Source organism: Gallus gallus, chromosome 2 (assembly GCF_016699485.2).
Source record: "Gallus gallus isolate bGalGal1 chromosome 2, bGalGal1.mat.broiler.GRCg7b, whole genome shotgun sequence".
NCBI lineage: Eukaryota > Metazoa > Chordata > Aves > Galliformes > Phasianidae > Gallus > Gallus gallus.
The window spans coordinates 80,328,168-80,354,341 of record NC_052533.1 but is presented as its reverse complement, the minus strand read 5'-3'; the positions used below and the strand labels follow the sequence as shown (position 1 = coordinate 80,354,341).

At 40.1% G+C, this 26,174-nt stretch overlaps 1 protein-coding gene across 23 annotated transcripts in view; it reads right to left on the bottom strand.

The window, feature by feature from the left end:
* Window positions 1-3,087: 3,087 nt before the first annotated feature.
* The window catches only part of IKZF1 (IKAROS family zinc finger 1), a 73,846-nt gene continuing 50,759 nt past the window's right edge, over window positions 3,088-26,174 (bottom strand). For 8 of the 23 annotated variants that reach the window (XM_025147045.3, NM_205088.2, XM_040676069.2 and 5 more), the window contains 5 exons: window positions 25,666-25,926; window positions 19,909-20,076; window positions 17,561-17,686; window positions 11,791-11,925; window positions 3,088-7,518 (listed from right to left, as the gene is read on the bottom strand). In XM_025147045.3, the coding sequence (XP_025002813.1) occupies window positions 6,812-7,518; window positions 11,791-11,925; window positions 17,561-17,686; window positions 19,909-20,076; window positions 25,666-25,926 (1,397 nt within the window). In that variant the 3' untranslated portion in view covers window positions 3,088-6,811. Of the gene's footprint in view, window positions 7,519-10,915; window positions 10,952-11,790; window positions 11,926-17,560; window positions 17,687-19,908; window positions 20,077-25,665; window positions 25,927-26,174 lie in introns of all 23 variants that reach the window. The other 15 variants (NM_001398220.1, NM_001398221.1, XM_046918927.1 and 12 more) reach the window with 7 other exon arrangements.

The following is a 26,174-nucleotide window of genomic DNA, read 5'->3' as shown; positions in this document are numbered from 1 at the left end:
TTGTCCTTCGCAGGACGGAGCTTGTGAAGGCTTTCCCCCAGGCCTGCATCTCACTTGGCTCCCGTCACTCCAGTGCACGCAAATAGAGGGTATTCGCTCAGCCTCCGTTTTACTGTTTGCTCGTGGGATGACGTGGAATTTGTAGGCTTTAAATTGATAATCGGAGCCCGCTGAAATGAGTCACTAACATTTTCACCAGCTTAACAGATGAGGGGTTTGGCCCCGAAAGCTTCAGCACAGTTCCCCCCGCTCGCATTGCGGCCTTCCCTGGGAAATGCTGAGAGTAACCTCGGGCAGACGGGTGGCTCAAAATTAAAATTTAATCTGGTTGAACGCCGAGTGGGAAACAAGAAGTGAAAACTGTCAACTGTGCCCAGATCCATTCAGATCACTTCTAGGGACAGTTTTGATACCAAATTATCCTTGTTATGCAAATTTCCTCACCAACCGGCTGGTTCCCAGTTATGCATGGGGAGAAGCGGTGGCCACATCTGCTTCCCGTTTTGCCGTTTCAGAGACGAGCCATCTGTTTGGCCTCATCCCGAACAGCCTGCTCGGTGCTGATTAACTTCCTCACCCTGCCAGCCCTGGGCTCGCTGTCTGCTGCAAGGTGTAGATTTTCTTTTCTTTTTTTTTTTTTTCGCTAACTGCTTATAAACCAGAACCTTCACTTCTCTCCCAAGGGACAGGAAGGCGTTGGTTTGTGTGATTTGCAGCCGCCACCCGCGGCAGAAACAGCAGCAGCTGCCCTCTGTCACTCACATGCCTCATACGTGTGGTCGGGACAGATAAAACTGGGAATTGTTCTGCAACCTGGGACCTTCTCTAAAGCAGCGAGGCCTTACTTTAAATAAATTAGCTCAGCTCTCACTGCAGTTGATAGTCTCTCCTAGCAGCAGTGCAGTTTCAGCTGTGCTTGCTGCAGCCCATTTTTCTTTGGTTGGAAAGTGATGTCCTCCTGCGCACTGTAGCCCATCTTTGTATTTCTCACTCCCATCTATCCCATTTTCAGTAAAACTCTGCCAATCTGTTGGTCCTCCTGTGGCCGGTGGCATGATTTCAGAAATGCTGCACCCGAACAGCTTCCCATGATTTAAGCGTGTTCAGGAGCCCTGAAAATTCAGTTGGAAAAAAAGCCCAAAGTTAAAGCTAGGAAACTGGGATAATGGACCTCTTTTTAAAAATTAAGACCTAACTAAGATCTCTGATGCCCAATTCTGGTGCCTTTTACAGGCCAAGTCTGGTGGGTTTTGGTCTTTTATGCTGCATTAAGACCACAAGTTGGTCTCATGCACCATTTTCCTTCCAAATAGGCAGTGCGTTGTGTCTTTTGATTGCAGATACAACCCAGTTGGCTCATAGCAGAGAAGGATGCCCTGGAGCTTTGGCCCACAAGGCATGCGGGAACACAGTTTTTTTCAGAAATCAAACATTTTGTGTTTCCAGTTGCAGCAATTTCAGCTTTCACGTTACGTCTCGTGTTGCTGAAAACTCAAAGCTTTCAGTGAAACCTTTTCTCTTTCAATTTTGACCAGCTCTGCTCACAAGCTGGTAAGAATGGTGCAATATTTTCAGTCTGTTGGGAAAATCAGAAGCGCTCCTAAACACTTTTCCCCAAGTGATTTTTTCCCCCACCCAGAAAAAAAATAGGAAATAACGACACTATCAGATCTCTGTACTCCAGATCTGGCTCTGAGTTCTTATTTTGATGTCTACATGAAGAATCCTGGGTGTTTCAGTTTGTTTCTTGATTTTAAAGACTGTCTAGAAAACATTGGTTGGTGAGCACATGCGTAGATGCTTAAATATGGATTGGGATTCCTGGCTGGGGACTCACAGCTGCAAATGCTCAATGGTGCCTGCGTAACATTTCATGTCTTTCCACCTACAGCCATTTCTGGTACCATTTGATCAAGTTAAGGGAGTAGGAAAAATATAAGTGAGATGATTTGATAGGAAGTCTTTGAAACAATAAATACCTGGCATGGGTTTTTAGCAATGCAAACTTTTTAAATCTGTGTAAGTTCAAGGATTTAATAACTTCTTTTGGGAATATTACATTTGGTCTATTTTTGTGATTATTATTATTTAACATCTCAATTTGCTGGAAAGCCACCTGCTGAAACAGAAGTGCGTAGTTCAGTTCATTTACTGAGAAATGGCTGTAGTGACACTGGAAGCTTCCTTCTTACAGAGAAATAGTAATAGTTCATGATGAAAATAAATCACAATAACTTGAGGAGAGTCTAGATTTTAGGAACCTGTAAAATAATTGATTACGATACCAAAGGGTTTCTTAAATCTCATTTTGTTCATAATAATACAGTTTTACAAATGGAAATAGTTCTAAAACTTATAAACTGTGCCTTTTCTAAACAAAACAGTGATTCTTGTTTGCATTAAATATGTGATGTGAAATTTACTGTGCTGGAATCTGAAGGAAACAGAGACACCCACGGAGAGAAATCACCTTTGTTATGGTAAATAGTAGAAATAATTTCTCAGTGTTTTCTTTTGAATTACCATGACTCTACATGCAGAAGTAATTGTGTTCTGTAATGGCTTAGTCTTGCTGATGGGAGGAAAGGGCAAGGGCTGACTGGAAGGGACGAGGCCTTCTTAAAGTCAGCTGCACGAAGTAGCTACCTGAGATTTTGTGGCCAAGGGCACTGCTGGTAGGATGCAGCAAACCCGTGAATGAGATGTGCAGCTGGAAGTGGCTTGGCAAGGCAGCTATATGCAGCCTGTCAGAAGCAGCATGGTCTTTTTTTGGCCACCGAAGATGGACTGGGAGGACGGCAGGGGCAAACTCACCATAGGTGCGGTAGCAGAGGCTGAGGGTGATGCTTTCCACCAAGCTGCCTATTGAGCTTCCCTCAGGGCTGTACATTGCTCACTTACACACAACCACCCACCCATACAAAGCCTGCGCTGAACACAGCTGCTTCTTCACTACTAGGAAAGCAACAGAACTGTCCTGGGCTTTCATGTCTCTTTTGGTTGTGGTGTTTTTTTCTTTTCTTTCTTTCTTTCCAACCACATTCTCCAGTCTTACAGCACACATCTCACTTTGCAGACAAAACTTAGTAACGTTTCACATTTTTTATGATTTTTTCAAATACAGTTTTCTCAAAATAAAAAACGAAGTTACAATATAAAATCACAGCAAAAAGAAAAAAAAAAAACTGTGTAAATGCAATGTTTCTATTGGAAAAGGCAATGCCTGGGGAAGGGCTGGAAAGTGGTTCTTTTTTGCTTTTTTTTCCACACAGGTAGAAACTTAAAGCCATTCGCCATATTTACCCTTTTTCTGGGGCTCAGTTAATCCATATTAGGTTATTGCACCACAGCGAAGCAGAGAAAAAAGGGAGATTACACTAAGGTAGTTTTCTGAGGGCGCAGTTTGTTTAGATGTATGTACACAGCATCCTACTTTCGTGCCTTCCTTTCATGTACAATGAAATTATTGAAACATTTGGTACTAAACGAATTGAAGATGATTTGTGCAAAAACAATCCAAAGAATAACCCCCCAAATCCCCTTCATGAACGGGAAATGCCGTTTGCCCCTGCCTTTTGACTACGCCCTCTGATACACCATATCTTAATATTACTTATACCACTGTACTGTTTAATATACAACATCAACATGTTCTGTTATAGTACAAATAAGAAAACTCCATACGCAGGAAAGAAACCCACTGTGATTGACAGTGTGTCACTGTGTGATAGGAACAAACCATTTTAGACATATTTATATATACACATACACACATATATGTATATAAAATTCATGATACACAAAAGTATGAATAGAGCATGTGCCTGTTGAGAAGAAAAGTAACATAGAAATTCATACACACACATGTGTACACAGACATGTTGCAAAGGCAGTGAGCTTGGTCAGAAATTGTGTTTAATAAAGCTAAGTCCAATGAAGTTTTGAATTCAGCTGGAACTGTGCTTGCTTATATGGTTAAAGAATGTTGCTTTATTTGTATTGGATTTTAGTAAAAAAAATAAAAAAAAATGAAACCACCTGAGTAAGCTTTTGCCACCTCCTTTTTTTTAGCTTGGGGTGCCTTAAAATGAAGAGTTAAGAAAATGATGACATGGGGTGAATAATGGCCTATATCTAAGAACAGTGAAAAATAGCATAAGAGTCCTAACAGCAGAAGGACTACACAAACGACATCAAAGAGGGGATAAGAAATTACTTTGTCCCTTCTTAGTCTGGATCAACTGAAGATTGAGAGGGGCAAGAGTTGGTGAATATGTATCCCAAATAACTGTAGAAAAATGAGCCCTCTTAAACTTCATTGAAATAACCCAGTGACAACAAAAACAAATGAAACCATCATCACTGTAAGCTTCTCCCTTGAAGGTCTTCTTCAGGTCATCCATACACAAAGTACATAAATGGTAGTACCTTTTTGCCACATGTAGGTTGTCTTGAAACTGAACATGTAACAGACGTGCTGACAAAACCCACACTTGTGGCATGAAAATGGCCCATGATCCTTTAGTGCCTGCAGCCAGCTTGGGCTGGAAGGTGTCAAGCAGCCAGGTCTCATGACTGAGCTAAAACAGGGCACTGGGAGTGCTCAGCTTTGCACCTGTATGTTATATTACTTATGTCTGGAATGGGGATGCTGGACATTTTGTATGTGCTTTTGCTACTTGAAATGTACTGATAGTTTGTTCTCACTTTTGTAGGTGTGTGCATCAGCCCATGGACATCCCTACACAGCATTCACTTCTGGTAATGCAGCTACTCAACATGCATGCTTGCATGGACACACAGTGTAAAAATGCTACTGTGCATGTGTCCTACCACTGGTGTGCAGACCTAGCACATGAAGAGTGTAAAAGAATATATTTGTAATTCACTATTTCATCAGTGTTTTTCCTCTAACTTCTGTGGTATTGCTCCTGACTTACACCTGCAAAAGTGAAAGCAGAAGAAGGAACTGGGTGTCCATGATAGAACTGTGTATTAAATATAACTATGCATATCAGGCCAAATTGGCCTAGGTACAAGTGTTCATGGTTCCATTAAATCTCTTTTATAATGCATATACGTGCTTGCATGCACTTGTGAGAATGTGTGACTGTATTACAAGACAGCTAGACTTGTTGGCTACATGGTTTATTTTTTTTTTAATTGGAGAATATACATTTATTATAAGGAAGGAAAGTATTTAAACATCCAGTTAATTGGGTAGGTTGTTTCTATGAATGATGCCCAGGAAGTATTGCAGCACCAATTAGAGGTTTTTTTGTGCAGCTGTAAAATTTTCATCAGATCAATTTCATACTATGAGGGTGTTTATGGAGAGGAATGAACTATTTGGAAGAGGAACTTCTTCAGTTTTTTTAACTACTTTTTCATGTCAGCTGTGTTTGGGGTTAAAAAGTTTTTCTCGGAGGAGTTTTTATCCTAACTGAAGTTACAGTATCTGCAGCAGAATCCACCATGGAGAAAGCTGTGGTGAATTTCCTGGACTCTGCAAAGTACTGCATTCTCTGCTCTCTATTCAGCAAAACACCAGTGTTTGTCTTTAACCCTAACACTAGCTCCAAGTGCGTTCTGAATGCCTTGCTGATCAAGAAGCCAAGGTGCTTAGCACCTATGCAAAGAGGCTACCACTGAGGGATTGGACCCTCCTTAAATAGCAAATACCAGGAAAGAGGAAGGAGGCTACAAACGTTGACTTGCTGGTTTAATTCAGCTCGGTGCTTTACAAATAATTAAGTGCAACGCAAATAGAGCCACAAAATCTGCAAGACGTCATCTGTGGAAGCAGAATGGGAATTTCTCAAAGGTAAAATATAGGGATATTTGGGTATTTTCCAGGCAGTATAAAAAAATGAGAAATGTGCATAAGGAGAATTTTCCCCACATGTATTTCTAGCTAGTGCTTTTCTCAACTGTACATTATGTTTTTCTAAATAACTAAAACTCAAAAAAGAAAAATTAAATACACTGTAACTTGTTTCTGCAGAGAGGAGTTTCTTAACAGTAAGTGGGGTTTTATTGGATAGGGAGAGAAAACATTTATTTAAGGAAGAGCCATCAATATTCTTTTCTATACATTAAATGCAATTCATACTTCACAGAGTATATTACAAGGGTGTTTGTTTCTCTTATCTTCCACATACCTGCTCGTGTGCCTAGTGACACAAACAAGGCATGCCATGATGTCAATTCCAATAGCACCCTTGCAGGTGGAAATGTTCTACCTTTCACTACCAAAGTAACCCTGGACCCTCTGGTTGGGTTCCAGTCCCACCCCAGCTGTCTGCAAAGTCAACTGGGATGGCTGGGTCCCTCAATCTTTAGTTGAGTTTAATCTTTCCGTATGAGTCAAATAAAACCAGGAAGTCAAAAAAATGCATCTAGTGTACGAACCCTGTGATCAGGCTGTTAAGAGAGAAAGCTAGGCCATTCCTGTCTCATGTTCACATCCATGTTGTGCATTCTGTGCGTGGGTAGCAGTTTTGGCAAGGGAGGGTTGCAAGAAGCATCAGTTAAGGAAAGGACTTTCAGCTATCTGACTACAAAAGCTCCTACATACATTACTAAAGGTTTTCGTGATCAAATGCTTTCAGTAAAAACTTTAATATTCACTTTAGAAAACTGAGTTGCAACACATGCTACCAAAAGAAAAATCTTTTCTCGTGGGAGAATATATCTGAATTTTTGATTTTCTTGTACTTTCACTGTCCACTAGTCTTGTGCTTTGTTGCTGTTGTTGCTTGTGCAGCTCCAGTAACGTAGCTGTTGAGGCTGGATCTGTGCCCGAGGAGTTTTAACTCATGTGGAAACGGTGCTCCCCTCGAGTTATGTGGGAAGAAAATTCATACCTGTCCTGGCTGTGGTAGCCACACATGTTGCATTCAAAAGGGTCGCGGAACCCATGGCAGCCCATGTGGATTGTGTACATCACATGATCCAAGAAAAGGACTCGACAGTGTTCGCACTTGTAAACTCTCACTTGCTCCCCATTGCTGCTGATCACTTTGAAAGCATCCTGGGAATTGTCAGTACCTGCCCTCAATACATCAAACTGCCTGCTTTCTTCTTTTACAGATATGCCATTTCTTGCATGTGGACCTATGTGGTTTGTTAAGTAAATTAAACCACTGCGTTCCTCATTATTGCTCTCCGTATCTGTTGAGTCTTGGCAGCTGTTGCTGGGAGAGGCATCCCGTTCAGAGGAGACTGATTTAGCTTTGGAGAGCAGCAACAAGTTTTCCACTGCGCTGTCCTGAGCCGTATGGTTGGAGCGAGTCTGATTGTCCCCGAGAGGTTTGTGGAGCTGATACATGGGGCTGATGACGGGCACCACTTCAGAACCAACCGGTGGAGTCTGGACGAGGGGACGCAAGGACTCTGCCCCCAGGTAACTGATGGCATTGTTAATGGCCTGGTCTATGACATGGGTCTGCATTATCTCGTTCTCCTTCTCATAGTTGGTGGTGGCATCATATGGAAGATCAGATAGACACTTCTCACCTGCGGTGAAAAACAGTCAGGAGTTAGACAACTGATTTCTACATAATTAAGGAAATGAATGCCACATTTAGAAAACAAAACAGAACAAAACAAAACAAAACAAAACACGAAATACAAAAGTTGATCAAATCCGCCTTTGAAATTCACCTATGGTATTCATAGTTTTCTAGTAGAGCTGGTCAGAAAACTGGTCCGTTTTTTTAACCTGCAAAAATAATCTGAGGTTTCTGGAAAAACAAGTAGAAGAAGACAGATGTATGGGGACTTGTGGGAGCTGCAGATTGAGTGTTTCATCCTCTCCTTTCTAATTGGACTCCCTCATCTGACTCCTGCAATGAACTGGGGCATGCCTTTGTGGCTAAGTGTATCAGCACAGTTACAGGGAGCCTGGACTTTATGCTTCACAGCATGAAGCACGTTATCATTTTTTTCCCATAATGTTAATATTTTAGAGTAGAAAATGAGTGTTTTAAACATTCAGTTTCTTACAATTAACCCATATCACTAATGTTGTTATATGTAATTTCCAAAAGAAGCAAATAAAAAATTAATTTTCAGTAATGCAACCTTCCTCCCACACCTCTTTTTTTAAACAAGCCATACATTAGACACATTTAGAGAAGCTCCAGATTCTCCTAGAAATGCTATGTCAAAAAATTATAATGTACAAGAAGAAAGAAGAACTATGGAAAATTTGTAAGTGCATTCGCAGTTGGAAGACATTTTTCCCATCACGTAGATAGGCGGGCAAAGAGCAAGATTACTTGTCACTCATAATCCTGAGTCTGATTTGGGAAGACAAAGCTATGGGATACTCTTTTTCAAATCGGGTTGCACTGATGTATCTCTTTCTGGATAGCCCCACATGGAATACTGAATACCACAATTTCTCAAAATTCCTGGACAGATGGGACTAAGAAAAGCATAGAACAGAAAGTTAGGAGTGAGAAAAACTATTAAGTCACAGGCACTTATTTTATGAACATGAACAGTTTTCTCAAACACTGCTTTAAACCATCAGCGTTATCAGGCCCATAATAAATGTGGGCAAAAACAAAGGGATAAAAAAATCCCACAGATTCCTAGGAACTACCAGTACCACATTATGTACAGTCTGGATGTCTTTCCTAACTCTGTAGGAAGTCTTGGGAAATTCAGTGAAAGCCACAAACATCTCTGTGATGTCTGCAGTGCTGTCACCATTTCCTGATCAACACAGCATTTGCTTGTAGACCTTAGATTTTCCCCTCCTTTTCCCTGAAGCTCCCAACATATAAATGGCATCATAAAATGTATCCTAATTTGACTAAAATAAACACTACTAGGAACATGGAAAAATTACCAGAAGATCCACAGATTAATTTCTCAGTGTTTCCCCACCCAGTTTCTATTCATCTCGAATAAGGAAAGTCAGTGAAGAGCAAGAGTACAGCCTAGAAAACTGGCAACAAGGGGCCTCAAGTGTATAAAGTTCTACTGTCAGCATTTCCCACGATAAACAGTTTCACACTGGTTTGTGCATACTCTGTAAGCAGAGAAAAAAACACTCCTGGCATTGCATAAGTTCCTATGAGAGATGTATAGACATTTTCTAGTTGTACTGCACAAGCTTCTGCTTCTTTTTGTTTCCTTACCCTGTCATTCCGCCAACTTGAGCACCACACTACTGTGGTGCATAAATACATGTATGTATCTCAGATTTACCCATTCTAATGCTACAGTTCTCAGGCAGTGTTTGACTCTTAAGATTCAGAATAGGAGATGTGAAAGACCCTTGAATGATACATAGAAATACTCTCCTAATGTGAACATACACCCTTAATTCACAGGGGAAGAAAGAAAGTCAAAATCGTTTGTATTCCATTTACACTGTATACCACTGAAAAGCTGAACTGGTTTTGATTATACACAAAATTTTGGGGATCTGGAAGGTATAATTTTAATAGCTGTTTCTTGAGTAGTATTTGCTTTCTGTAGCATAACTAGTTGGTAGTTGGACTGACAGGATCAAGTGCTTATAAGATTTTTTTCTTTTTTCCCTGAGCAGAACAGTCTGAAAATACCCAAACTTGAGGTAGGCAGGTATCATTTCTACATCTGGGCAATGCAGATAATACTTGCACTCATAAAAAATAATAGCTCATTTCTGTGGTTATTAGAGCATAAGTAAATTAAACTGCTAATGGTTTGATGCACTTCAAGCTTTGCACTTTTCAGATTTCTGCAGCAAGTATTTAAATAGTAACACATATGCATCCAGTGCATGCGGGCTTTTCTCTTTTTTATTTATTTATTTTTCCACTCCTCAGTTTTCTTTGCTGCTTGTTGTTACAAACATGATAAACATGTGTCAATCTCACCTGTAGTTCTCATTTCCTAGTATGGAAGGCCCAGTTCTGTTTTCAGGTCTGGGAGCTATTCCAGTTTAGAAAACACAGAGGGCTTCACGCAGGATTTTTTGCTGTCAAAGAATTTTACAGATAACTAGCTCAATTTGGTGAACAATCTCACTTTTGAAAGGTAATGGATTTAGTTTTGAGAAAACGAGTGAAACAGCAGACAGTCTTTCTCTTATGCAAAGGATTCCATTTGCTCCTTCTCCCTGTGATTCAGCGTGGGGATTGGAATGACATGGTAATCTACAGGAGCAATAAACATGTTTTATTACCCTAACCAGATGGCCAAACCTTGTGTTAATCAGGAATTTACCTATTACATGAGGCAGCAGGTGAGGATCGGAAAGTAAAGGAGTCAGGGGCATTTTCTTGCCAAAAAAGTTCATCCTTGTCAAGGTTAGCAATTTTCCATAAGTATCTACTGTCAGCATGTTGTCTTCCTACATTGCACCCTGAATAACTGACAGGAAACTCTGTTCTCTTAAGACTCATAGTTAAACTGGCTGTCTTCACTGTTTCTCAGGGTGAAGAGGGAAAAAGAGAACGACAAAAACAGTCCACACCCACAGATATACTGCACATAGGATTCTCGCTAATACCTTTTAAATTTTAACACTTCTGGTCTTCCTGGACCTTTCACAGAATTAGTATTTTTGCCTAATACAATCAGCAGCTAGGGTGTCTGAACGAATCTGGTCTGCCTCACACAGTGGATATATTTTTGGTAACTACCTCTGCTACAGCATTTGTCCTTTACTTTGTAAGCATAATCATTTCTTATCCTTGACCACCTCCTAGAAAGTTGACTTTGGACCTGCTGACAACATTGGCCTTCCATTGCAATTTTTTGTTCCAGCCATAGCTGAAATTTTCCTTCTCTTGTCTCAGAAAAACTAAGTTTCCATTTATCCTTGTGTCCTCTTTGAAGGATGTAGATTTTGAATTTCTGTCCTGTAAACTGGTCTAGCTTTGCCTTGGCTTTTGACCGAAGACCTTCTTACCGTATTTTTTTCAAAGACTTCAGTTTTCTCTGTCTCCTATAGAATAATATTATATATAAATGTCCAGAAAATTATAAGAAAATCAAAGTATATCTGACTATATGCTGCCATCTGATCCCCCATCTTGTTATTCATTTAATACTAACCCAGCATAGCTGATATTGTCTGTGGGTTTCACTGTTAAAGACCTGATCTAGCCATTAATTGCTACAAGGCTTATAAGAACAAAACAGGTGTAGCCTCCATGTTTTCATTGTTAACACAAAAAATATGTCTACTAGGTGCAAATGGCCATGACATTTTTGCACTCTTCTTAGAATGTGCACAAACATCTTTTCATTTAGGTATTACTCTCAGAACTATACACATTCATTTTCATTATCATTTTGGGCTGTAAAAGTATACAGACTTTTTAAAGGTTGAGCAATTCACAAATTAATCCACATATACCAATATGCCCCTGTCTGGATATCACCTAAGAAGTAAACCATGAAAGTATGGTCAAATAGTTTCCCAGTAGGAGACTTATATTTCTTAGACCATTTTCAGGTTCTTGAGGCAGCTTCAGGAACCTGTGTTGATCTTGCGAAGATCTGGTTCATAAGCATTAAGAAAGAGATCAGGAGACTTAAAACAGATCTCCAGATGTGGAAAATTAAACCTGTAGAAATGTATAAATTGAGAAGTTTGGTAGTGTTTTTTGGTTTTTTTTTCCCCAACACTTTGCTATATCTCCTGATATACAGATAGATATTGCTAATTTAGTAAAACAAGTAAAATCATAAAGCAAAAGTGAAAATCTTGTGAGGGTTTTGTTTTTTTAAAAAATTTGTTTTGTTTTATTTTTTAGGAGACAGCAAACTTTTGACTCTTACCAACAAATTTCTGAGGCATAGAGCTCTTACGTTTGGCGACGTTACTTGCTAGTCTATCCAGCACGAGGGATCTTTCTGACCCTATCTTGCACAGGTCTTCAGCCATTTCACTCTGGTTAGTTTCCTCTTTTATGACTGAAATCAAATGACATCAGAAGGATTAGGCACGCTTGTTCCATTTTAATGGAGCCACTGTCTTCAGGTTAGTGTTTCTTAGCTAGTGTCTTTTAGCTCCCAACCAGTTGGAACAAGGAGCTCACCACTGCAGACAGAGGTTGATTATCGCTCTTCGTAACAAAGTCCCTTATGCTGATTAATCTATACTCGTGTTCATGTTTCCTTCAACCTCATTTAGGATACAGAAAAGGGACTGCAATTGCAAGGCATCTGCTTGGATGTAGCATAATCATTCCACCCTTGTTCTATACCCAGTGTGCACTGCCATGGGTAAATGAGGTCCTAATACCATCATAGAATCATAGAATTGCTCAGGTTAGAAAAGACCTTAAAGATCATCAAGTCCAACCACAACCTAAACATACTACCCTAACTCTAACAACCCTCCACATAGAATCATAGAATTGAATAGTAACAACAGAATTATAATGGATATGAAGCAGTTCATCTTTTCATCCTTTTGTATCACAGCCTATGTGATTATTGCTTCTTTGGCAGGAATACTGGACAAAATTTCTTAACTCCAATAGTGGAAAATGTAGTTGCAAGCTACACCAACACCCCCCAAACATACACCTTTCTTTCACTCGAGTATGTATCATTATACTTCTCTGATGCAATTTTTTGGATGTAAATCACAATTTTAGCTAAATTACTAAGGCTACATCTACAGTGGAGCATTGATGTCTGATACTCAAGCCTGTTTTCCAGCCTTGTACAGTGGCTAAAGACACTGCAGGATTAGGAAGAAGCTTAGCTGTGCAGCTCTAGAACAGGGAGACTATTTCACTTTAACTACCTTTCACTTCAGTGCTTTTCTGAGGAAACTTTCAAAACAGAAGCTATAAAAAAATACATGGAAAGATGTTGTTTCTGACTTCCAGAATCTAAGGAAAAGATAATACACAATGAGATCACAGCATTTTTATTTTTATTTTCACAAAAGTAGGAAAAGTGTTATTTTTTTTTATCTGCTACTGGGATTTTTTTTTTTTCTTGAACTTCTGAGTCCCAAAGGGAGAAGCAAAATACGTTTTTTAGACTTTGATTCTACATGCTTTTTCAAATAGACGCAGCACTCTGCTACATTTCACCTTCTCTGCTTGCTGAGACTTCATCACAGGGATTTACTCAGCTCTGAGAAAGGTTCACAGGGCCCTTTACTCTGGTACCTGAGTGCTTCTTAATATCCAGGAAAATGCAATGTTATTTTGGCAACACAGCATTGCCATAAAAGCAAGAGTGTGGAAGCCCCTGAAATATGCATCAGGCTCTACTGGATAACTGGAAAAAGCAAGTAAAGCATCCTAGGCGACACATTACCAAGTGGAAGAGCACATAAGTGGTTCTTGATTCTCTGCTGCAGCAGCACATATTGCAGTGACATATAATGATGCCATGAAGATGCAAAAGATTGTGACTGACAGACAGATGTGATCAGAATTTTGTCATGAGGATGCAGGATACTGGAGGGCACTGATGGTATCTAGTCACCAGTGTGCACTAGCACCTTGGGCTGGCCAACTCTTCTAGGTACAACTTTGAAGGATCTTACAGAGAATGGTTAAAGCAGACAGTTTAGCAGTGGAAAATAATAATAATAAAAAAAAAGATCTCAAAGTAATGCCTCCTATTTTATTACATTGTTCCACAACGTCAGAGGCAGATGTTGGTGATATGGCAGTAGAGGTTGAACCTTCCCACCAATATTCCATTCCATTTTGTTTCCATGTGACAGATGGCACCAAAGGGGCAGTCTGACAGAATGGTGTCTGACCTGGAGGTGCATATGAATTACAAGTGGTGGAACTGAGTTCCTCGAGGTGGAAATAATAGCCCCCACTGACATTCATCAATGCTTGCTGAATGTTTAGGGAGACCAAACAGTGGATGTGAGCACAGTGAGGTGGTGGGTGGTGTGTTTCAGCAGTGGCCATGGCGACAATGAGTTACCTCCGCTGGTGCATAATTTTATGAGTGCATAATTTTAATCTTGTTCATGGCTGGCAAAAATGAATAGCTAATGGTGTTGACTAAATTGATTAATAGTGTTATGTAGCTGATAATTTGTTCTATCAAATAGTGTCATTGCACTCTTTGTATCTGTTGTAGTTTCCATGGAAATAAATAGAAGGTGTTACTTTAAGAGTGACCTACGGCGTTATAAAGATGAAAGAATTGAGAAATATACACTTAGGATATTACAAGAATCCATTTCTGATAGTTCGAGAGTGGGTAAATTATGTCTTCAATTTCACTCAATCTTTCTATATTACAATTTTCAAAACTTAGACATAAAAAAAAAAAAATGAATTAAATACTAATTTCCAGCCTTTGCAACTGAACCCCCATGAAATTTGTCTCCAGTCTGATAAATATTTTGCTGTTATTTGCTTCCTGTGAACTGAAAAACAAAAATTATCTTTCCAAGTGAAAATCTACAAGTGACTGAAGAATTGTAATTTACTCTTTTTAAACTTCATAAACTATTTATTTCTTCTCTGTTATTTCTTCTCTCTTATATACAGCTTGCCAACTGTACCCTAGGCTGCATCAAAAGAGTGGTGGCCAGCAGGGTGAGGAAGGTGATCATGCCCCATTGCTCTGCCCTCGTGAGGATCCATCTGGAATACTGCGTCCAGGGCTGGAGTCCCCAACACAAGAAAGGCAAAGATCTGTTGGATTGAGTCCAGAGGAGAAACACAAAGATGATGAGAGGGCTGATGAATCTCTCCTGTGAAGGGAGGTTGAGGGAGCTGCACTTGTTCAGCCTGGAGAAGAGAAGGCTGTGGGGAGAATTCACTGCAGCCTTCCAAACCTAAAGGGGGCCCACAGTAGATTTGGAGAGGGAACCTTTATCAGAGAGTGTAGTGATAGGGCAATGGGGAATCAATTTAAACTAGAAGAGGTAAGGTTTAGAATAGATGTTAGGTGGAAATTCTTTACTGTGAAGGTGGTGAAGCGCTGGCACAGCTGCCCAGAGAAGCTGTGGTACCCCATCCCTGGAGGTGCCCAAGGCCAGGTTGGATGGGGCCCTGGGCTGGTGGGGGGCAGCCCTGCCCACGGCACAGGGATTGGAATGTGATGGTTTTTGAAGGGTCTTCCAAACTGAGCTATTCTATGATTCTGTGTTTTTACTTAGGCCTGGTAAGACTTCAGCATGCTTCCACTCAACTCAACTGCAAAAATCTAATTAATATCTCTAAGAGAAGAGCTTCACATGACCAGTGAAATTCTAGTCCTCTAAAGTAAGAATTTTGCCACTAGATTCAGAATATTCCTAATTTCATGCTGACACTCCTTTTAAAGACAATAAAAAATGATTAAAATATAAATACAATCTCTTGCTACCCTACTTACTCCTCTTTGCTGGATCTTTACCTTACACAAATGATTTGCCAATAACATTTAGAAGATTTACAAGTTGATGGAAAGCTTTTATTAGTTTAGATCCTCTCAACTGACTTATTTTTTCTGCATGAGGTATTTAAAAAATGCTGTTAAAAGTCATCCTGCTGTAGCAGAATGTCAAATCAGATGCCTTGGAGGATATCTGTAGCAACTTTTTTGAGTACAGAAAAAAAGAAAAGGCTTTAAGAGCTCCATATCACACCCTGACATACCATAAGAACACTGGTAATATAACTGCTTCATTTTCTATTTATAAAGAAGAATGAATGAAAAATTCCAGATGGACACGCACTCATTCTGAACTGTTTAATGCATGCTTTCAACCTTGAGTTTATAAGGGAAATAACGTAAAGACTGGCAAATGTGATGTATACCCAGGACTACCCTGTTTGCAGTGAGATAAAAGAACTTGTTTATAATGAAAAGTACTGGGAAAAATACTGGAAAGTTTTACTTTGGAAAAATAAATAAATAATTTATTATCTGAGTGAGTGCTAATAATTTTAGTTTAATTGTTAAGAGTGAAATCTCTGGGAGAACACAAGGGCTAAAGCCAGAAGTTAATCCTGTACTTCTAAATTGCGAGAGTACTCCTATCCTATCTAAGATGGATTTTTGTGATGCTTTCAGAATGTGGTAGGAAAGCATCTTTCCGAAGCTTCACTCAATACCCGAAGTATTCATCCCAAGGAGTTATTAGATATTCAGTCCTAAATTACTGAAAAATCTTTTCTGTCATGATTTGCTATAAAAAAAATATCAACTTATCTCTAAAATGATGTTATTCTTCATTATAGTTTCTGATTCCTTGCATCAGTTTCATATGTACATTTTTAATAAGTATTTAATATTAGTGCAGCTTTTCATTCATGATGATTTTCACGTGTTGCATGCCAGCATTTCAAATCCAATGCCAGATACAAAAAAATGTGAATCTCAAGGAAGAAAATTTCCTTCTAAATCCTAACACTTCTTTGTGGGTAGGTATTGCTGCCTACTGTATATTACTTTGAGCTTTTCTATTTATACAGTCTCCAGCCCCTCAATAAAATTAGAAGGAGCACTGCTCTAATATGCTGTCTCCCAGAAGTATCTCAGCTGCATTTGCTGTTATCATTATGTGCATATACTTTACATTATTTGATAGCATGTAAAAACATATTCAGGTTCTGTCCAGATAAAAGGTATTAAATGAGGCATCATTGCAAAGTCAGAGAGAACCTTCCATTTTGTCATTTGACAAACTGAATAATGTATACTGACAAGGTGAAAAAGGTGTGCAAGAAATGTACCTTACTTGATGGGCTATAACCTGAATCTCCACCACAGATGCTGAGTTTTTTATTCTTTATTTAAAATTGCATGTGACTACTTTCTGCAATCAATCTTGTACAGATCCTTAGTATCTTCGGAGATATATATATATATATATATATATCTCCAATCCCCAACATCTTTTTATTCTATTTCTATATATAGTTTTATACTCTGTGTTCACTAAGAGATGGGCTTCACCTTCATCCTAAGACTGACAGAGAAGTACAAGAGTTTCTTTTAAAATTGGATGGAAATGGAAAACTTTTAAAGAAGGCTGCTAATAAATTGTTATCCTTTCTGGACTCAGACTGGCTAAGTTAAATCCCTCTGGTTTCCTGCACTCTTTTTTGGAAGAATCAAATGAAAGACAGGATGGCCCATTCTTGATGTATGTATTGGTGACAGAGGTCAAGTAAGCCCATTTAAGCTGTACCTGGGAAAGGCAGGTGATAAGCAGTGCGGAAGATTCTGGAGCCCTACCTAAAACACTAATACTAACTCATTAAGAACACATCCACAGGAGTACTGACAATACAGGACTCCAAGCAAAATCAAGTAGTGCTGAAATAATGTTTGGTATTGAGATGGTGAACTAAAATATTCCAGGTCTGGCAAATGTTTATTATGTACCTGACTTTCACGTTGGCTTTTTTGTTGTGCTGAACAAAATGAGAAAAGGCAAGTATTTATCAAATATAGAATAAATCCAGATGTGGTATCACATAGATGGTGGTATGTGTGTTTATGCATAACCCTGCCTCTCCAACACAAAAGATGCCACAAATGGTACAGCTGTTCCTTCTGAAATCCTTTTTCTGAGTACATGACCAGACAGTGTTAATCCCCAAACGGATACTTTTATTACCTGAATAAAGATTGCTTGAGATACTCATGGTTTGCAGGTAGTTATGACAGCGTTCTTTATGTTCTTCCAAAGAGCTGCGCTGCTTATAGCTGCGACCACAGTATCCACACTTATGGGGTTTGCCAACTGGAGAAAATAAAATGAATTGAGAGATTCAGATGAGGGATGTAACACCGTATTAATAATGGTAAGAATAACAGGAAAAGAAAAAAAGCACAAAAGTACCGCAAAAGAATCTCATCGACCGAAATGAAGAATTATTTTTTCTATTTTTAAAAATAATAATGGAAAACTAACTGCACATCTTTGCATCAGCTGGCCAGTGCCGTGCGTGCTGAAAACTTATTTCAGATTATTCACATCAGATAGGGACCATAACACTAAATCTTCACAAATGACATCTACACAAGTTAGAAACTGAGACACTTCCAAAGGTCTGAGCAAAGTTACTTTAAAGCCTGGTTCCAACAGAGGCTGTGGATAGGAGGAAGACCTGCAATGAGCACTGTTTTTGTGGGCACACACCTGCCCATGACTGGATGTCAGTTCTGCTGGAACAAGAATCAGCTCAACTCTTTTAGAACAATGTTAGATTTCACATGTTTTCTTGCTCTCTGCTCTTGGAAATTCAAGACAAAGGGCATGAAAAAAAATGTTCTGTTTTACACCTATCCAGATTCAAGCAATTCCAGGAATTTCACGGTCATGATAGGGCTTCGTGGACCTCGGGGCCTTTATTTTCTGTCTTAGCTTGAAAAGTCTGTCACAACTTTAGATGGTTACACAGCTAAACTTCTGAATTTTGTATACAAATTCTCAGATGGAAATAAGACTCAGGCATCCAATTTGTTTTGTAATGTATTTGTGTCAATTTTCTAATTATTGGAACCAATAAATATCTTCATTTTATGCTTTATCTTTTTGCTGTGGAATCCTAAGCATTCGCTGAAAATGTTAAGATGTAGTGTATATATGAAAAAAATAGGGTTAAAGTTGCACAGTCACTAAAATCAGTAAGGGGGAGGGAGGCAAAATAGAAAATTTAAACATGTTCTTTTCCTGACTCAGGACAGGACTGAGCAGAAGAAGTGGAAACTACTTTGGATATCTGGGAGCAACCCTTGGGTTCCTATCATTTAACGTGTGTTAGAAGAATTTCTTTAGTTTTGTACAACACAGAAGTGCCGCTGTGAGAGCCTCCCTTCCACAGCTCAAAACTACTGCCCTAAAGCCAACTTTCACATGTAAATTTACTAGTGTGAGCTACAGCCATGCATCTTGGTGGTCTCCTATCCAATTTGTATTTCCATCCTAGCTTGGGCAACTAGGTGAGACTACACTCTTCTTTTTAATGTGCTTTATTGTTGCTAGGTTGGTTTTGCCTCACAGAAGTGTGTGACTATGGCTTTTGTTAAACTACGAGGTTAATAACATTGGAAAAACGCAACTATTCAAACAATATTTATTCAGAACTCTGTGTTACTGTTAAGAGAAAACATTAAAAACCTCTTGCAGAGTTCTCTTTTCTGGAAGATTCTTAACTCTCTCCTTCCCCCTCCTTCTCCCCCTTTTTCTTTCAATGTTTTTGTAATATCCAAAGACATATAATATATATAATAACCAAGTGCAACAAATAACTGCTGCTAAATGTTGTAGGTGGTGTTCACCCCTTACACCAATAATGACTACCAGACTGAATGTTTTTGAGACTTCATGACTTAAAACCTACTGTGTTGAGACCCTTTGTTATCTGTGTATGCAGATAAATGTCATTCAAACCCTAAAACTTTCAGCAGCTTTGAGTTAGTAGTTCCATGAAACAGATTACTCACATGCAGTGTGTGAGATGAAACCCTAATACAGAAATTTCTAATTGGCCAAGAAGTATGGGAAAAAGAAAAACAGTTCTTGTGAAGGACCATGACTGCAAGCAGAGTTTAGTCATTTCTGTGCGGCTACAGCACTGCAGCCAGCTCACTGCTTGGCTGACGCTGACATACAACCACTGGCCTTCCCAGGGCGAGAAGAACTCTCACAATTCATCAGGAAAAACGTCTTTACAGAAGGGTTGCTAAGCACTGGAATAGGCTCCCCAAGGAGGTGGTTGAGTCACCATCCCTGGATGTGTTTAAAAACCATTTGGATGTGGTGCTCAGGGTATGATTTAGCGGAGGGTTGTTAGAGTTAGGGTAGTATGGTTAGGTTGTGGTTGGACTCGATGATCTTTAAGATCTTTTCCAACCTGAGCGATTCTATGACTCTTTGATTCTATGACTGGGGCCATCAACACCCCCATATACACTCTGTGGTTCAGGAGCACCCCAAGGCGGGCCCATGCCCTCACTTACCCGAGTGAGTCCGCAGGTGGCCTGTGAGGGCATCCCTGCGCCGGCAGGCGTAGTTACAGAGGTGGCATTTGAAGGGCTTTTCACCCGAGTGCAACTTGATGTGGCGCAGGAGGTTGCCCTTCTGCGTAAAGGAGGCTCCGCACTGATTGCACTGGAAGGGCCGTTCTCCTAAGAGAAGGAAGGAGGAAATGTGTGAGAACAAAAAATCTTGCACAGGAACAAGAGAAAGATTTCAGCGAAAAAAAGTTGTTTTCTCCCTGCTGCTCTGTGACTTCCACCGGCTGCAGGTTTGATATAACATGAGGCTTTCAGACTAAACCTGCCAGTTTCTTAATGCTTCACTGGCTGGGTCAATTTGATCTGAAAATCTAATTTTTTTTTTTTCTAAATCAGAATGGCACATCACAATGCAAATTCAAACTCATTTAAATAAAGTGACTGCAACATTTTGTGTTGAAGAGCCACTCTTCCTGATCAGCAGTTTTGGAATAAACCAATATCCAATTTTGCATGTTGTGGCATTTGGTGGGGTTTTTAATGTGGCTTTTTTCAAAGGGTCTTTAAAATATGCCACTGAAGCAGCAAAATAAAAAGGAAACTCATTAAAAATGCATTTCAGGATCACAAGTTCATTTCAGCGTTACATTCTTATATTTAAATGAAAGGCACTTCATTATAACAGTTATAATAACTTCTTTTCATTTACATTTTCCCTGTATTTTCCCTTTCAATTTCTTCTCCATTACCTGTCTGTCCCTAAGCAGCCAAATCAGGAAAGAGACAGAGAGAGAGAGAAAGAGAGAGTGTGAAATCACAGAAGTTGAGAAAGTGCAGAGGAAGCCCTGTACCTCCACATGACACTCCCAGCTCCTCTCTTGGCAAGGTGTTAGCAGAGGAGTCGTAGAAATGGGCTCTCCTGGGCCGTGCCTGGGGAGGGCACAGGGAACAATGCAAAGTCGTGGACTTGATTTGTCTAAATGGACGCCTGCTATCAAGCAAGTGAAATAGGTTGCCTCTGCAAAGAAATTTACATGGCCGCTGTTTGCTTTTTAATGCTGTTTTAGAGCTGTTTTATTCCCTTGGCTTTTGACTTTTGATTTCAGCTATACCAGGCCTTAAGGCAGCGGGAAATACAGCCTCTTATGTTTCCAGTAGTACCAGACAGTGATACAGGAAAATTTCAACATAAGAGCACTCCATCATCGGGATCTGCCCCTGCATGCCCACTTCTCTTAAGATGTAGCCTTTGCCTGAGTCAAACCAGCCTTAGAAAATCATTTGCTGAATTCTGTTTTGCTTAGGCATAAATATAATTCACTTTAGTCATTATAATTCATCGATGATATTAGAAAAAGCTCAGAGATGACAAGTCATTTTTTAAAAATGTAGCAATAATACAGAATATAAAATTTCAGTGCTGAAGTTAAAATATGCATAAAATAAATACAAGTTAAACAATTCCTTCCTTCTGTCTCACTTAAACCATCATGTGTTGCTCCGGACATCTAGGATCAACCTGGATGTCCATACACGTGCAGCATGATAGCTTTTGACTTATGGATAATGCAGACGAAAAGCTGGAAAGCAATTAGATGGCAGCACAGTCCCAACACAAACAGCTGCAAACTGTGATCAGGGCTGGCAATTTCAGCAAGCAGCCAACAGAGAGATGAGCCTTCTTTATGGTAAAATACTTTCACTGGTCAAACAGCCCAAGACGGGCGAGCCCATTCCTTGTCCAGCCCAATGAGCTCACTGGCTTTGTCCAGCAGGTAAATGGATTCATCTAAATGACATCCAGTTTGTTCATCTGGAGTGGCCTGCAGGTGTGTTCTCTATACTTAATAAGCCACGCACAGCAGCTAGGGAAAAATGAAAATGGGTAAGAGGAGTGTGCCCCACCTCTCAGCAGTTACTCGGTGTGGCAGGTGTTTTTCAGAACATGACTGAAAAAGCAACGAAGAAGTCAATTTGAAATGAGGGACACATTCAGATGAAATGGTTAATTCGTACTACGCAACTTTTTCTAGCATTCATTTCTATTCTTTTTACTCAGAGAAGTGTTAACAGGAGAAGACAAGGATCACAGAAGTACTCCAGGAGATATGCCTGAAGTAAGAATGAAATAGATCTCCGGCCTGCATCTCTCTTAACTACAGGATAAATCTCACACTGTGAGCGGAGAAGACAGACAGATGGAGCATGCTGGGTGAGACTACTGCATAGCAAACCTTTCTTTAAAACTTAAAATGGGATGAAATGTAAGGGATTCTAGACTTGTGCTGCTGTACAAGTGAAATGGCATCCCCACTGAAAGTCTCTGAAACGACTTGGAGCTTAGCTCCCAGCCGGTCTCTGATGGAAGGTGACTGGTTGTAGAGCTATCCCAAAACAAGGAGGAGGGAGAGGATGAAGTTAATAATGCATAATGCATCTCCTGCCAGCTTTGTGTGCTATGTTCCTGCCTGTGCTAAGCAGCACTTATCTGCATTTGGTGGATTTCATGTCTGGACATTCAGCTATGGAGCGAGAAGGGCCCAAATTGATTTGATTTTTGCCCCTTGAGCAAAAATGAAAGTTGAGCCCAGAACTGAATCAACCACCACTGCGTTGGTTGCATGCTTCAGTGGGACCCTGGACTACTTATTCAGTGAAGAATATTTCTCATCTTGATCGAAATCTTTCTCATTTCTTAAGCACCATAATGACAAAATCGCTCAGAGTTGCATATAGCTCTCCTTCCTCAAAGGCTCAGAAACACAGATTCTTCAGGGGGCATTCACTTTCTAAATACATTTGAGACGTTTGGATCCAACTAACAAGACATAATTGAACTAACTGGTGACTCATGCCACAGGGGTGTGTGTATGAATACATACGCATGCACACACAAATATGTCCATGTGGACACACAAATGCACACATGTGGCACAGGCTGAGGTGATGGGGGGTTCTGGAAAGGTTTTCTCTCTCCTTTTCCCTAAACACTGATCACAGAAGCAGCAGCAGGCCGGGGAACATGCACACACAGAAATGTCAGGCCAGATGAGCAATGAAGTTGGACATGTGTGAGCAGGGTGTGCCCCGCAGCTGGGAGCAACAGGTCAGGCCTTGGGAAGCAGCCAGCACCTTCCAGCTGCTGGCAGGGAGAAGGGGCAGACATATCAGGTGCTGCTCTGCATATCTGCACTTGGCAGGTGTATTCATTAAAAGTAATTATGGCTTTTATCAGGTCAGGCAGTCATTTTATTTTGGCACTTCAGTGTGCTAGAGTTTTGTTCACTTATCAAATATTTATTTAAGGAAGCCTCACTGCATATGCAGGTTTTACATGAATTAGCAGAAAAGTAATTCATTTGTGAGGCTTATTCCTTCATCAGGCATGTATTGAAATGGGCTTCAGCGTAGACAGTTAAGTGTCTGTAATAGTGTATCCCATTTCTACATTAATTTTCTCAGCACAACTGAAAGGAAAAGCAGTCACCTCATGATGTCCCTTTAATTTAAACTGCCAGCTCTGAGCCTCCACTCCCTGCAAAAGCACAGCTCCTCTCATAGCTGCTTGCAATAGGGCCTGAGGGGGGAGAAGGGAGAGAAGGCAAAGGCTTTATTTCCATGGAAGGATTCAGGGATTCAACTTCATAACCCTTAGCTTAATTGCTGATAAAAGAAGGAGGTGCTGTTGAACAAAGAGGTGTTTGCTCTCTGGGTTTTAACCACATTTCCTGACTAAGACGAGGATCCTATTGGCAAGGGATGGGTGCTGCATGCAGTCTAGAAGGTCCAGTGGCCCCACACCTACAGGCTGACAGGGCCTATGAGGCAGTGCCTAGGCTGTATGGTATGTGCATGGATTACTGTGCTGGGCACAGTGCTTTGGAAGCGGGAGTCCTCCTTCAGGAAGCAGGACAGGGCCTCTGGAGAGGCTGGCAGAGGGAAAGCAACCCACCTCATCCCATTCAGACATGGCTGCCACAGTGCGCGAACCCACAGAGCAGCAAAAAAAAGGCCGAGGCTGCTCAGCCTTGGTGTAACACCATGTCTAGTTGAGGCTGCTCAGCCTTGGTGTAACACAGAGTCTGGTGTTTGGGAGCCCCAAACAGCTCCTCCTTAGCTACAGCAGGCAGAGTGCTAGCCATGGCTGTGCTGCTCAGCTACCAGCACTGCACATCACTCAGAGGTACATGCGGTCGCCCAAAGGATGACCTGTTCAGAATGGCTGTGTGGACAAACATCTCTTGCTGACCATCACTACAACATGAATTCAGGACACATTCACAGATTTAACATGCTTTCCTCCAGTTTTTCACTACTGGGACAAGTGCACTTTGGCCTTTTTGTTCCCATTCCCATTTCCACATACGTACGTGTGTCTACACATAAACATATGTATGCTGTTCATCTGTTTGTTGTTCTCACTTTGTCGTCTTTTTTATCAAGTTATGAACTGACTTTCTGCTTTATCTGCCCCGAATAGACCTCCTGCTCCTCTGTTCCTCCTGAACTTACTTTGCCTTGAACTGGCACAAAGCATTCTGCCTCACAAATACTTTGCAACATTTTATTTAATCTGCTACAAAACTCTATCATAAATAGAGTGGATCTGTTTGAAAGGCCTCAGGTTCAAGTCATTTTCCATATACATTTTATCAACTTTTAAAGGATCCCACTGAAATTCACTGTTAAGGGAGCACTTTTATTATATCTAGGAGGTATGTTGCAGCCCCTCTTCTAGGAACTAGATATGGCTTTCCCAATAGAAATACATATCTGTTCTTTCCTGCTATCTGAATATTCATGCAAAACTGCTGAATATTTGTTTTCAAAGTAACTTTTACAGCACAACAGTACAGTTCAGCTCTTCTCCTTTAGCTGCAGATGACCTTAGAATTTAGATCAGAACCCAAATTTTAAAATACCTAAACTGAGGTAAGATGAGACTCGCCCTGGTCTTCACTTCATTTGTTTCAGCCTCCTCTTATTTTGTGATCTTTGAAACTATTTAGAATTGGAAAATGGAGGCAAGATTCACAGTAATTTGATAATGAAAAGCCATCACCACGGAGCACAACCTCTTTATATGTCTCTTTCAGTGTCCCAATGGAAACCTTTTAGTCCAGATCTAACCAATGACAATACTTGCTTTTACTTTATGAAATGCTTGGCATAAAACTAACCCCTTATTTCCTAATGCTACAATTCCCTTAAAACTTTAAGTTAGTTATTCATTTTGCCAATCGCTTGTCTAATCAGTGGTCCATAATGAACTTTGTTGCACTGTTGGAAACATTAGAACTGGGTCAATTTCAGAGTTGTACACTTTTTTTTCCCAGCAATTCTTAGAATTTTCTTAGCAATGAAGCAAGACTTAGGGTTTTTTTGAAACTGGAAATTTTCATGTAGCTTCAGGCCAAACGAACTACACATTCATTCAGGCATTAATTTTGTTATCAGCATAAAGTACAACTGTTGACTGGAATAAATGAAATTGTGCCTATTTTCTATTCCTCTGACAAACCGTGGTTTGTTTGTTTGTTTTTCCCAGTTTCTAACCCAACAGCTGGAATTTCATCAAGGAGAAATTACAATTTCTGTGCTGTCCAAAATGCAACAACAAACTAACCGAGTTCCAAATGCCCACCGATGCTGCATTATCTTACAAGAGGGAACATGTGCATGATACTCAGAAAAGAATTCTTAGTTCTTAATATGTGGCTGATTCTTGTCAACTAAAGGAAAAACTATGCCAGGCCTTACCAGTATGGCTTCGTTTGTGAACCATGAGCACATTGGGACCGATGCAAATTATCCCACAGATATCACATTTTAGCTTTCCATTAGGAAGTCGAATGCCTCCAACTCCTGACATAGCCTTGCTGCCTGGGCCATTGTGTGAGCCATTCATTTTGTCTCCAGAGGCATCAAGCATTCGTAAATCCTCCGCACATTCTTCCCCATTCATTTCACAGGCACGCCCATTCTCTTCATCACTCTGAGTCTCTATTTTAATATTACCAGCTGAAAAAAACAATAGAGGATGCCACTCAGTTTCGTCGCAGAATAAATAATAGTGGCCAAGAAACAGTCACATCAAAGTTAACTTCTACACAGAATGTAAAATGTATCTAAATAACAAAAGCTACAAACACGACTACAGTTCTATGTGCCATGCGATGAGTTTACAACACGTGGAGCAATGAACAGTTAACATCAGTAAGACAAATACAAGGCATCCAGGGAAGTGGGAAACCAAATAACATTACAAG